Source organism: Pituophis catenifer, unplaced genomic scaffold, assembly GCF_029215685.1.
Source record: "Pituophis catenifer annectens isolate HBS135680 unplaced genomic scaffold, rPitCat1.0.hap2 SCAF_2, whole genome shotgun sequence".
Classification (NCBI taxonomy): Eukaryota; Metazoa; Chordata; class Lepidosauria; order Squamata; family Colubridae; genus Pituophis; species Pituophis catenifer.
In genome coordinates, this window is record NW_027256882.1 from 242520721 (window position 1) to 242534657 (window position 13937).

At 37.7% G+C, this 13937-nt stretch overlaps 1 protein-coding gene across 3 annotated transcripts in view; it reads right to left on the reverse strand.

Moving 5' to 3' along the window:
• SRFBP1 (serum response factor binding protein 1) overlaps positions 1 to 13937 on the reverse strand; it is a 55389-nt gene that overhangs the window by 4822 nt on the left and 36630 nt on the right. For 2 of the 3 annotated variants that reach the window (XM_070935708.1, XM_070935709.1), the window contains exon 4: positions 5118 to 5189. The exons of the other annotated variant lie outside the window; for it this stretch is intronic. In XM_070935708.1, coding sequence (XP_070791809.1) covers positions 5118 to 5189 — 72 coding nt within the window. The remainder of the gene's footprint in view (positions 1 to 5117; positions 5190 to 13937) is intronic. 3 annotated transcript variants of the gene reach the window in all.

Sequence of the window (13937 nt, forward strand, 5' to 3'; positions counted from 1 at the left end):
CACCTAAGAACCTACTGCTTGACATTTTATTGACTAAATAAATTGAAGTGAATTCAATAGACCTTGTTTTTATATGCTTTATCTTTTCAACATCTTAGAATTTAGACAGTCTAAATTTCAATTCTCTGAAAGGATGCTGTAGTTTTTCCAAATCGAATTACAGTAATTGATCTTATATGGATTATGCTCCATATTTGATATATGAAACCAATGTTGCATCATTGGAGAACCCAGCTATTATTTAGGATCTCAACCAGAGATAGAAGAAAATTCCACAAAATCTTAATCTGGGAATTAAATTTCCACCATTCCTTCATTGAGCATGAGTTCTAAGTCCAGAATAACCACAAACTGAGCATCAGTTCTATCCAGAAAAGCGCATTTGCATCAGAACTAAACACAAAGTTCTTAGTACTAGAACAATCAGGAGCAGACAGCCTGATCCTCTCCATCCAGATCTGAACAACTCTTATGTATTTGGACTAGACCTCAATGGAATTGTTGGCTGACCCAAATGCAAGATATACAGCTGGGTATTATTAGTATACAGATGACTTCTGACCTCACCTTGGCCGATGACCTCTTCCAGTGTCTTCATGTTAAACATGAGTGACAAAAGCACTGGCAGCCTACATCCCAATCAACACTGAATACAACTAGTTATGAAGGAAGGAGAATTGTTAGAACACCATGCCTCCCACTCTTAATCTCCAGAATCAATTCAGAAAGAAAACATTATCTATGGTGTCAAAAACCACTGATTTTATTTATTTAAAGTATGGCGGTGTTGTATCAGCCAGGTGATGACAATGCCAATGCAGAGTAGTAGTTTGGCTGCCTAAAACTGCTAGCCATATTTGGCTCATACTTGCATGCATTCCAAGGTGCATTATAGGGGGTGAGCTAGCACTGCACCATTTCCTGAAGTATCATCCGAGGCCCTTTCCCTCCACTGAAACCACATCGCAAATAGGCTTCGCAACCAGGAAGATCCAGCACTAGCTGGATTCTAACCATTCACATGAAGCACCAGTTCGTCTCCCCACTGACATGGTACCTATTTATCTACTCACATGCTTTAACATACTCAAAGCTATAACATGCTTTCTAACTGTTAGGAAGGTAGAAGCTGAGAAGAGTGACAGGAGCTCACACCGCCATGCAGTGCTAGGACTCAAACCACTGGAGCAAACACCATCTCCAGCATCATTAAGCCACTGAGCCACCATCTTTATCCTGGCTCTGTCCGGATGTCAACTACAAATGTGAAGTGTTTTGGTTCTATGTCCCTCCCTGAAACTCAACTGAAAAGAATCCTGACATTTACTCAAGAACATTACCACAACAGACAAAAAAGCTCCATGAAATAATTTCTTTGTATTAGTTATTCTTACTGGGGTCACAAAGATTTTGTCCTGCATGGATTTTGTCCATGTCTGGTGTTAAATAAGTATTTTCTAACCCTATGCATGCATCAAAGAATAATAATTGCTCACAATCCAAGCATTGTCTAATAAGCTCTTGGGTCTCAAGATTATTCTTATAGGCTATAGTAACAGAATCTTGAAAGGCTAATTATGTTTTCTCTTCACTCTCCCTCTTATACCCCAGGGAATTAAGGTGCAATCAATTTGATTTTCTTTCTAATGCCTTCATTTTCTTGGCTTAAAATGTATTCTTGTAACTGTCACTGCAGAGTTTCTTTAAGGCCATCAGCCTTGATGTCCATAGTGCCTGAGCAGGATATATAAAATGGGGAAATTTCTCCTACTTGGGCAAGTTGATGTGGACATCCTGCAGGTTATGGCAAGGGAAATATTCATGCAGCTTCATCAAAAGGTGCAGATGAGATGATCATCAACAGAATTGACACGCTTGGGGAATCTGAGCTTATGATCATAATGAAATTTAAGACTATAAATAAACAATATATTCAAGTTAAGCATTCTTCCATTTAAATAGTAATCCAAGACAGGAATATTTATAACTAACTTTTTCTTGAACTAGTTTTGCTAAAAGATATATTCTTTGGCATGAGAGGAGATATTAATTAGGCAAAAAAAATTCTACTGCTCTGAAAATATTTAAGAGCACAGTTCAAATATACAGATTTTCTGAGGATCAGAAGATTTATTCATGTACCTTACTGGAACAGAATTAGTCATAGCAGGCAAATTTTACACTTCCATGTAACATTCTCTCATCACCAATGTTCCCAAAGTAATCACAGCTATTTCTGTTTAAAGTTCACATCTGTTTGCCATGGAAATTTATCAGGAAACTGTGGTTTTATACATCCACAGTCGTTTCCATTTCAGCCAAGATCAAAGAGCTCTTTTAAATCTGTAAAACTTATCTCTAAAATACTAATTTTGTTGTATTTGTGGAAATAAGAATATTTAGATATTATTACTTTGGCATCCAAGGAACTCTGAGTAGCATTGGGAGCTGGCTGGGAGTCAAAGTCCACACATCTTAAAGTTGACAAGTTTGAAAAACACTAAGATAACCAGCAATGATATTGCCCTAAAGGTGTGCAGAATTAAAAGCACAAGCAAAAAACCAAAACAAAACCAAGTCCCCTAGTGAGAGCTCCACCTTCATACTGCAAGCATTTTAGATGCAAAAATACAAGTAAAGAGCAAAACCCACACCTGTGATAGAATTCCATGTTCATACAATATAAAGTGTATGTACAATATTAAAGATTACATCAATTCTGTAAAAGCTGCTAAGCCAGCTCTTAGTCAAAAGACTTGACTATTTATTTATTTATTTATTTATTTATTTATTTATTTATTTATTTATTTATTTATTTATTTATTTATTTATTTAGTGGCTTCAGGACTACACATGCATTTCTTTTAAAGAAAAGAATGTAAAGAGTTTATTTAAGTAATCATGTGTTTAGTTATTAATGCATTAAGAAATGCCAACATTTTTCAAAGCATTTGAAAAATAACAAAATAACATTTTCAAAGTTAAGAGTCTTAATCCATCAAAACAATACAGGTTTGTGAGACTGCATTCCTACATTTCTGAAATCACTTGACAAACAGCTGTAATGCTCACTGAAAAAGTGCATTAAGATTGAATGCACTGTGACACATTGCTCTGTTTTTAAACAAATGTCCTGATATAGTTGAATCTCATAATTTAATATAAATACCTATTTACCTACATACAAGTATTAAAGCAAGATCTTTAATATGACTGAGCCTGAGTCCTAAATAACTGCAACAATCAATCAATCTCTAAATACAAGATTACCTTTTAGGAAAAAGGAAAATTCTTAATTTTACAGCAATCCAATTGTAATCTTGATGGTGGAAAAGTGACCAAAGACAGTCTTGGTAGCTGTTCAATATAAAAAATGTACCTTCCTGCTAATCCGCACAACTAATTTTCGCTTTTTATATTAAATGTATTCCCAAACCACTCACTCTCAAGAGCTAAAAAAAATTATACTTTCCTTTTAATTGTTTATGCTTCAATAATTAAAAGATGAAATATTTACATATGAAGAGAAATCAGAGTATAAATGTATTGACCAAATCTGGATTTATTGATCTAATCACGACCTTACAAATATGTTCAAAAACAATCATGCAACTTCTTCAATTTTATATTAATAACAAAATTTGTTTGTTATTATGAATGTTATTTGTTATTATAAATGACAACTATTCAATATATCCAAGCTCCCATATTGTTCAATGGAATATATACTGTTGCTTTGCTGGAACTAGGGATTATACCATTGGCTGATACATAGTGCTACGGTCATCCTTACCTTTCTCTTAGACTCACTCACTACATTAAACTGGCTTTGTTTTTGTCTGAATAAAGAAATAAAAAGGAGGAATAACAGAAACATGGAATAAGCAGAAATTTGGAAATCTCAGGATCTCTGATCAAAGACTGAGTTGTGTGCTGATGACACAAAACATAATGAAACAACATAATCGTTACCACTCTTGAGAATAGGTGGATTTTTCAAAACAGTTATTCAGAACAATAAAAAACATATAGTCCTCGCTTACTAATTGCCTCATTTGCCAACCATTCAAAATTATGGTAGTGAAAACAAAAACGTTGTGACCAATCCTCACATTTGTGACATCTTGTCATAAGCATCTTGAGGTCAGGTGATCCCCATTTGATACTTCCCAACTAGCTTGGAACAAACAAAGTTAATGAAGAACACAGAAGTACAATCAAAAGTTGCAGTTTTGTTTAACGAGTAAATGGGAAGTGACATAAACCTGTTGCAACCATATGATTTTCTGCTTAATGACCACAGGATTTACCAACAGAGTTACCAATCCCAACTTTGGTTGCTGTACTTGTATTCAAATGTTTCTGTGCTTTTAATTTAAGTTAAAGACAATTAATTAATTTTTTCCCATTTATCAGCATACAACATCTAAAATAAAAGTAAGGCTGGAGAAAAGTTTAAAAAAACATTGATACTGATTTTTGAAGCAAAAGTGTATGATTATTCCCAATTCTATACGGCCTAGTTTTCCCCATGATCATCAAAAGCTAGAAGCATTGACAACCACTTTGTCAACTGTTATATAAAGAACTACTCTTTGAAACACCTAATTATCCCTTTTTTTATATTTTGCAGAGTGCTGAAAAAATGTAAGAGACTTTTAATTATTATTAGAAACCGTGTCACAGATTCTATCATGCCAAAACTTGCATTTGGAACTAGAAAGCCAGAACATTCAAGAACAACAGTACTAAGAAGACTCTGTATTGACATCTACACACACGATATGACATGTTGCCAATGACATATGCAGGGATGGTCAATGACAACAAAAGCAACTTAGATGATCAAAACCTTGCATTGCATGGTTGCGTGCATGAACACACACATAAAATAAAAAGGTGCCAAGATTTTGATCACCTGACAATGCCTACCAACGCCTACCATTTTGACACTGCTATATGCCTCTGGAGATGTTCCATATGATGCATTACACTGGGAAGCTTCATCTATTACTTAAGAGGGATGTAAACATTTCTGCTTGTGTTAATATATCGATGGTAGAAAGAGACTTTCCAAACAAAAATACAACTTTTAAGAAAAGTTGAAAGCATCATACCTTTTTACAGATAATCCCAAAGTCAATTTCTCTCCCAAGTGCTGATTTGGTAACCTGATCAAGTTTTATTTCCTAGAAAATATAACAGAACTGGTTATTTCCTCTGTGTATTTCAGTGAGCAGTTCAGTGCAAGAAACAAGCAACAAGCAACACAGATGTTAGGGTTTTTTCTGTTCAGGGGCAGCAGTCAATAGAGTAATTAGTTAAACATAAGTACGGACACAAAAAAATGAAGTAAAAATAATTACAGCAAAAGAAAAACCCACAAAAAAGCAAAAATATAATTATTTGTTAAAATTATTTATATCCTACATTTCAAACTAACAACCCTCAGAAATTCAAGCAATGCAATTTATTGCAAATAAAATAGATATTACACTCAAAAAATCTGAGGCCCTTTCTTGTGGAATGATAATGGCCAGAGAAGTAAATAGAAACAGGATTCAAGAATAGATCCTGTCTAGTTTAGTGCAACTAGTTAAAGTAAACACATAATTGTGCTTGCTTACAAAGTAAAGCTTACATTCTAGACCAGGTGCTGAAATGCTAACCAGTGCAGCTTTGCTCCATCACCTTTAGCTACTCCTGATGACCTGTAACAGTTACTGGGGTGGTGGATAGCAGAAATGCCAGGTAGGAGTTAGGCATGCTGACACAAAGGCATGAGACCACAGATGCAAGGAACAATAATTTCTAAACAACAGAACCACACACACACAAAATAGACAGTGTCTTCTGCTAGTTCTTTTGACCAGGGGTCCCTAGCCCCCAGGCTGTGGTCTATTTAGAATTGGGCTGCCTGAGAGGAGGGCCAGCGCATACACGCAGCTCTACTCACATAGCTCCCTTGCATGAGCGGCGCGCCAAAGGCTTTTCTCTTGAGTGGAATTGTGCATGTGACCTGCTCCTGATGCTCCAAAAGTGGAACGGTGAGAGCAGAGGCTGAGTGTGACAAGTTCACCCTGCTCAGCTTTGCTAATTCACCGAGGCTGCCTGCGCAGGACACCTGATCCGACACCTGATTTGGAGCATTGGGCAGCCTCAGTGAGTCTGAAGCAGTGGTGGGTTGCACCCGGTTCACACCAGTTCTATAGAACCAGTAGTAAAACCAGCAGAAGGCTCTGCCCACTGACCCTGATGTCATCAAAACACTTCTGCGCATGTACAGAAGAGCGCGTGCATGGCCCCATTGCAAACCAGTAGTAAAGTTAAATGGAACCCAACCCTGGTCTGAAGGCACATGAGACCGTGCCCCGAAAAGCTTTTCTTCTCCACACCAAAAGGTTTTGCAAATGGACAAAAGGCTTTGGGGGAGCAATTTCGCACTGCTTCAGGCCTCAGCTTTTGGTGCGGAGAAGCCTGAAGGAATGTGAAACCATGCTCCAAAGGCTTCTCTTCTCTTGTGTGAGTGGAACTATATGTACACACACATGTCCACTAGTCCACCTCAAACAGCCAGGTTCCCTTCTTAACCCCCAGGCAGGCCGCCAAACTGCAAAGGTTGAGGACCGCTGCTTTTGACTACCTTTCTATAGTATCTCCATTTATAGTTTTACATTCGGCTCTCAATAGTATTTTTTTTATGGGAAAACTAATTCTGTGATAATTATGAATTGTATTCAAAAAGGTTTTACAAAACTGTAATAGTTGCCTTTACAGCTTTGTGAACAACAAATTTTTCCCCAGGCTAACAGTTTTCCATAAAGTATTTAACATATCTTGTGGCACATAACTAGAAGTAGGCATTAAGGTTACTTAGTAAAAAATAATCTCCTAGGTTGTCTTCTGTGTTACAGTGCTCCATCTACAGCTGCTCTTAAATATTCTAGCAGCATGCCATTTGACTTGCAATGTCAGCTTTCTCTTCCATGGAATTTTTGAGGCAGTAGAATTATTAAATCTATATGGAGGACACCCACTATGACAGTGATGGTGAATCTTTTTGCCGTCACGTGCCAAAAGTGGGTGGAGCATGGGAGGGGGGGTCGTGCGTGTGTGTGCCCACACCCATAATTCAATGAGCACTACCCCCCACGCAAATGGGCCATTTCTGGCCACCGGAGGTCCTCTGAGGGAGTGAGGAAGGCCTTTTTCACCCTCCTCATGCTCCTAGAAAGCCTCTGGAGCCTGGGGAGAGCGTAAAATGGGCCTTCCCCACCCCCCCCGGAGGCCCTCCGGAGGCCAGAAACAGTCTGTTTCCCAACTTCCGGTGGGCCTGGATGGCCCAAAAATCAGCTGGCTGGTGGGCACATGCGCGCCAGAGCTGAACTAGGGCAATGCTCGTGTGCCCACCAATATGGTTCCATGTGCCACCTGTGGCACGCATGCCATAGGTTTGCCATCACGGCACTAGGATCATCCATAACATCTTCCTGTCAATCTGACTAAGGTTTCTTTCTGTACTTTTTCTAAAACTGCATTAAATTGTGTTGCTAAATATTAACACAGACTTCTACTAGTAAAGCGGACATCACTTTCAGCTTAATGGTTTTCACAATTAGCAGTGCTTTTTCCCTGCTATATTAAACTTTCTCAGATGCTTTGACCTGCATTTGGCTATGTCCCATTTTGCCAACAGTTGGAAAATATGTAAAAATATGCAAACAGGGTACTTTCCAAGAATTATAGGCAACATATAACAAGTTTGGAGATGTTGTATTTTAAAGACATTTGCAAAAAAAATATTGACTTGATTCTTAAGAGCTTAGGAGACTTTCAAAATGTAGAACTGTAGACAGGATGAGAATAAATGATTGTGTGATGCCAAATTAGATAAGTGCTGAAAGAGCTCTACTGACTATTGGTTTGCTATGGCCAAACTTAATGATTTTGATATTAAAGTTTCTAAACAGCTTGGGTTTAAGCACTTTTGAGACTTGAATGTCTATGAAAATACTTTCTTCCTTACAGATCGGCCTAGCTGCTATTGTTAGTAGAGCTCTCCCCTCCTTTAGTAACAAGGCAGTTTAAAATACCTTCCATAACTGGCATAAACTTTTTAAATCAAAGAGTTATTGTAATAGGAGCATGGTCAGATATAACAAGAAGGTGAATAGGAGAATCTAAAACATATTCTAAGGGCTATATTGTAAAGCTATTACCTATTTGCCTTGGGATCAGAGCAATGTTTGGAACAATATATACCAGTAAAAGGAGTTTTATTTCCAGGAGTGCCAGCTGTCAGAAATCTTTGGATTATATTGTGGCACAGAACAGTTTTGATGATAATACTCATGAATATTTAATTCTTCAGAAAAAAATATAGTTTTATTTTATAGGGGGTAAAATCTTTTATTGACTAGAAAGGGTGGAAGCTGAGATTATGCCTTTAAACCAATTATCATGTAATGATTATTTTAAGGATTTTTCCTGATTTCAAGTTAAATTTGAGCTTTTAGTTCACAACAGGGTAGCACTTTCAACAAGCATTTTGAATGGCTCAATATGAGTCAGACACTTTGACCACTTCAAAGGCCCAGGAAGCTTTCATATTGAAGTGTATCTATGACAAAATAAACTCCATAACATATTTCCATCAAAAGGGCAGGAGTTTTTTTTAAAGTGAATATTTTGGAGTGATTTAAATATGATCTAAATAATTGGAATCTCCAATAATGCTGTATCAATGGCTCCAACTCTTAAAAATATTAAAATGGAATGAACAGATTTGCGATTAAAGTTAATTCATTAACAGTTTTAATATGAGTTTATTGGACTCCCTAAATAATGAATTCAAAAGGAAGGACATCAATGTTTCCTGCTGGAGGTGTAAAAATGTGATATTGACCCATACAATATGGTTCTTTGATCATTTGTCAACTTTTTTGGAATGTTATTTTAATGCATGTAAGCAGACATATGGGAGAGGCATGGTAACCTAGCAGTTAGACATTAGCTTATCAACCAGAAGGTTAGCAATTCAAGACCCAAGCACCATGTGATGGGGTGAGCTCCTGTCCTTGTTTCAGCTTCTGCCAAGCTAGCAGTTTGAAAGTGTGGAAAAGCAACTAGTTAAATAGCTACCACTTTAGTAGGAAGAAAACAGCACTCCCTGTGCCTCGGTGTACAGTTAGTTGGCACATGACTACTGAAGCGGCTTCAGGCAATGCTAACTCCCTTAGCTAGGAAAAGGAGCATCACCCCTAGAGTTGGCCACACCTAGACAGGGGAACCCTTTCTCTGTTTTCTTTTTTTTAATTTATGCAATCACCTTTAAATGTTAAAGATGTCAATGTAGTATTAAATTATGTACCAAATATTTGGAACTTGTTTATCAAGAATTATGACTCTATCATGCAGAAGGAGTGGTTAAAAGAGTAATGTTGAAAAATTAGAACTGGCATTATTCCAGATACTGAAGAATAGCTTTTGGAAATAATTTCTTATCTGGCCTGGAAAAGGCAGCATTTCCCACTAATCAAAGGTAAATAATAATAAAGGATGAGGCAATATATTCTACTTTGGCAAACTTGTTATGATACATTGCAATAATATTTCTCAATATGCTCAATATTAAATATATCTTTCAAGTCGTTCGCATACTACTTAGGTTAAAATGTCACTTCTTTATAAGGTAATGAATTGATAAATAGGGAAAATCAGCTATATCAACACACCATTTTCAGTTTTTGAAACTCTGCTATACTTTTAATTTTAATGCATTGCAATAAAAAACTAGCTTTTTTTAAAAAAACAATACTTACTGCTGTAAGAAATACTTATTAAAATCCAACAGCAATAAGAATCTAGTTGCAGCCGGTGAATCACAGCAGTTTTCCAAATCTTTTCCAAAAGCAGCAAAGACTAGATCTTGAATGGTTTTTTTACTGAATCATGTGCTGCTTGAATACCTGCCATTTTGCCCAGCATGCCATTCTGCAGCCAGTAATACCAGAGACACGATCCATCTCTAGTGCTATATCAGCAGGCTAGAAAATTTAAAAATAAACCAATAACCCACTTGGAAATAGTGTCCAACATTCACTGAATCTCAGAATTCTCTGGCAACTCCATAAAATTACAGCATACAGCTGTAAAATGTTTCCAACCTTGAAAAGTTTTCAAATCATGTCCTGATCTTGAAACATGGTTGAAATGGTCTGAAATGGTTGTTTCAAAATCAAACTACTTTGAGATAAGTTTGTATGCAATGCCTATACTAAATGCAGTTATTATTATCCATCTAAGAAATCTAACTGAGAACAGGAATCATGTTCATCTGACCACATTTTACAACTTTTATTCAGACCTCTTTGCCAGCACAAATTGAAAAAGGAGATGGTTTCATGAATATTCTTTTGTCTCTCTACATCTCCTAATTAACAATCTCTTAATAGGAAGTGGTGTTGGTAGAGCTTTGCAACTTTGTTCAGGTCAATGACTACAGTTAGCCCCCGAGTGGCATGATGGAGGCTCCACTCCAAAAGTAGTATACCAGTGCAAATTTTAACTGGATAATTTAATGTATCTTTAAAGTTCATTAAAAGTTGCACTGATTAAATGAAATTCATAATCACGCAAAAATTGCAGTTTGATTTTGGAAGAGCTCTAAGGGCTGCAAACCTGTTTTTTCAAGTGACTCTGGATGCAACTCCTCCCTGCTTTGAAGATCATGAGATGCATTGTAAGTTATTGTGGCACCAACAGGGTCAGAAATCTATATAAGTTTTCTCATTCTTAAAGTATCAGAAACATCCAGATATAGTGTTAGTGTAATAATAATAGATTTTATTTTATTTTATTATTTTATTTTATTTATTTATTTATTTGCTGCCTATTTTACCATAGGGTAACTCTGAGTGGCTTACAGTTACATCTTAGTTACAACAAAAAATGTTAAAATGAAACCTTAAAATCAAAGACACATGAGAGGGTGGGGGCGGAGTAAGTGGGAAGTGGGATCTGTTATTACACAATCAACCATCTCCATTGTGCTGATCTCTCACTAGGGCCCCAAGCTGACTGGCACAGCCACTTCTTTAGGCTCTTACGAAAAGATAGGAGGGATGGGGCCAACTTCACATCGGGGGCAAGATGTTCCAGAGGGCAGGAGCAACAGCAAAGGTGGCCATCCTTTCCTCAATCCCGCCAGATGGAATATTCAGACTGATGGGACCCGCAGCATACCTCCTCTGCTGGCATGAGTGGTATGGGCCAATCTTATTGGGGTTAGATGGTCCCTCAAGTAACCTGGACCTATGCCATGAAGGGCTTTAAAGGTGATCACCAACACATTGAATTGTACCCAGAAGCATCAGTGCAGCTCGTAGAGCAGTGGTGTCACAGGGGCCATTTTTGGGGCACCCAAAACTACCCACACTTCCACATTCTGCACCAACTGTAGCTTTTGAATATTCTTCAAGGGTAGCCCCACATAGAGTGCATTACAATAGTCCAGTCATGAGATGACTAGGGACTGAAAGACTAAGTGCAGGGGATCCTGATCCAGGAAAGGCTGCAACTGACACACAACACAAAGTTGTGCAAAGGCTCTCCTAGCCGTGACTGCCACCTGTTCCTTGAATAGAAATCATCTATCTAAAAACAGAAGCTTAAGGGTGCGATGGCTCAGCAACTTGGGAGCACAATGGCTCAGCAGTTAAAGATGCTGAACTTGTCAGATGGAAAGCTGACAGCCCAGGTTCAAGATCCAAGTGCTGCGCAATGGGGTGAATTCCATTACTCCAGCTACTGATCACCTAGCAGTTTGAAAGCATGCAAATGTGACTAAATAGGTACCACTTTGGTGGGAAGGTAACAGCGTTCCATGCACCTCCACATATATTCATGCTGGCCATAGACCATGAAAATCTCTTTAGACAACACTGGCTCTTTCAGCTAAGAAACAGAAATGAGTACCGACCCTTACAAGCGGACATGACTGGTCAGGAGAAACCTTTACCTTTCTTTAAAAACAGAAGAGCGTCTCTGCTGTAAGGTTTAAATATCTGACACTACAATAAATGAAAACTAAACTATATATTGAACTTTCAATTTAATCTTAAGAATAAATTCCACCAAACTCAGTGGGAGCTACACCAGGGGTGAAATCTAAATTTTTTTGCTACCCGTTCTGTGGGTGTGGGTTAATTAGTGGGCGGGGCTTGGTGGTAAGGTGACTGGGTGGGCGTGGCCAAGTCAATGTCACTTCTTTGCCCTTTTTTAACCTACCAAACACAACACAACACAACTGGCTCACCCACAATGTAAAAGCAGCTGTTCTAGACTCAAAATGGCCCTGCAACAAGCAGGAACCTCACACAGCCACAAAAAGCCCAAAAAACCAACTTTCACACTTTACACACACAAAATTCCACATACAGCTTTGTGAGATTTTGTGTGTTTGTGTAGTTAGAGTGAAACACTACAGAAACACACTAAATCTCAGAAAGCTGCACAAATATTATTTTATTTTTATTTATTTTTATTTTTATATAAAAGCAGCTAAATTTAAAACTTCCTAAATTTTAAATGGCTAGGTCTAAAAAAAGAACAACTAAAAAAAACCCCAATTAACTATTTTTTTTAAAGCTCCCAAAGGGGAAAAAAACTTACCCAATAGAACAGGGGTCTCCAACCTTGGCAACTATAAGACTTGTGGACTTCAACTTCCAGAATTCCTCAGCCAGCTTTGCTGGGAGTTGAAGTCCACAAATCTAGGCAGGAAGGCAGGTAGGCAGAAAGAGCTGCTCACCGATGAGCTTGATTGCAGGGAGGGCGATTCAGTTGCTTGCTGATGCATGGATTGCGATCGTCATGTGATCAGCAGCTAAGGTAAGAAAGCTGGAGGCGGGGGGGGGGGGGAGAAAAAAACTTTTTTTTCTTTTACATGGCTCTGGCGATCCCAGCTGAGTTGCCTGCTGGGATGTCAGAACTTGGCTGGTCAGAGCCATTTAAAAGGAAAAAAAGGCTCTGATGATTGCGCGGCTCAGCTGGGCATAGGGGGCAGGGGCAGGGATTTTTGCTACCGGTTCTCCGAACTGCCCACCGCCATCGCTACCTACTCGCCCGAGCCGGTCTGAACCGGGAGCATTTCACCCCTGAGCTACACATAGGATCATACTTCATAAATACTGCAAACGTGCATTAAGGATTTTATGTTGAATACTTAGCATTTAAGAAGTCACCAGGAGAAAATGATGTAATGACTTCAGACTAAACTCTAAACTGGAAATTATGATCTGAGCTTTTTAGACAAAATCACTAAAGGAACTATTTCAAATAGAAGAATTATAATTTAATGTCTTCCCTTTAAGATGCAACCATCAATGAACAAGATAGTAATTTTGTGGTAATGTTAAAAACTACTGTTCTTCAAAATGCTCTTTGCTAGCTACTGCAGGAAAGTAATTTGGCTATCAACTTTAGAAAAACTAAATTATGCAAAAGGAAAAAGCTAGGTCATAACATTATCCAGTAGGGCAACCAAAGAAGCCAAAATTATAATGTTTAAATGTTCTATTTCCTAAAATACTCCCATTTTGAAAGTCAGCATTTACTTGGGATGGTATCTTCTCTTTTGCATTTCAAGTGCTGTCCTTATTATCTCCTTCAAAATCGCAGTTAGGATTCATTTATACCCAGTCCTGGGGAAGCTTTTCCCCAATTGCTATTTTTGCATTTTAGCATTCTTCACAGGACTTAATTTCTTTTTCAATTTTTTTCTTTGGGGGGGAGTATAAGGATCATTTTCATCATAAACTCTTTCACCCAAATAGACTTTTTTTCAATCCATCAATGGTGTCATCTCTTCACTTGATTTATCCTAACTAATTCATTAACCAAAAAATAATTTATGACGGAGACCAATCATATATACC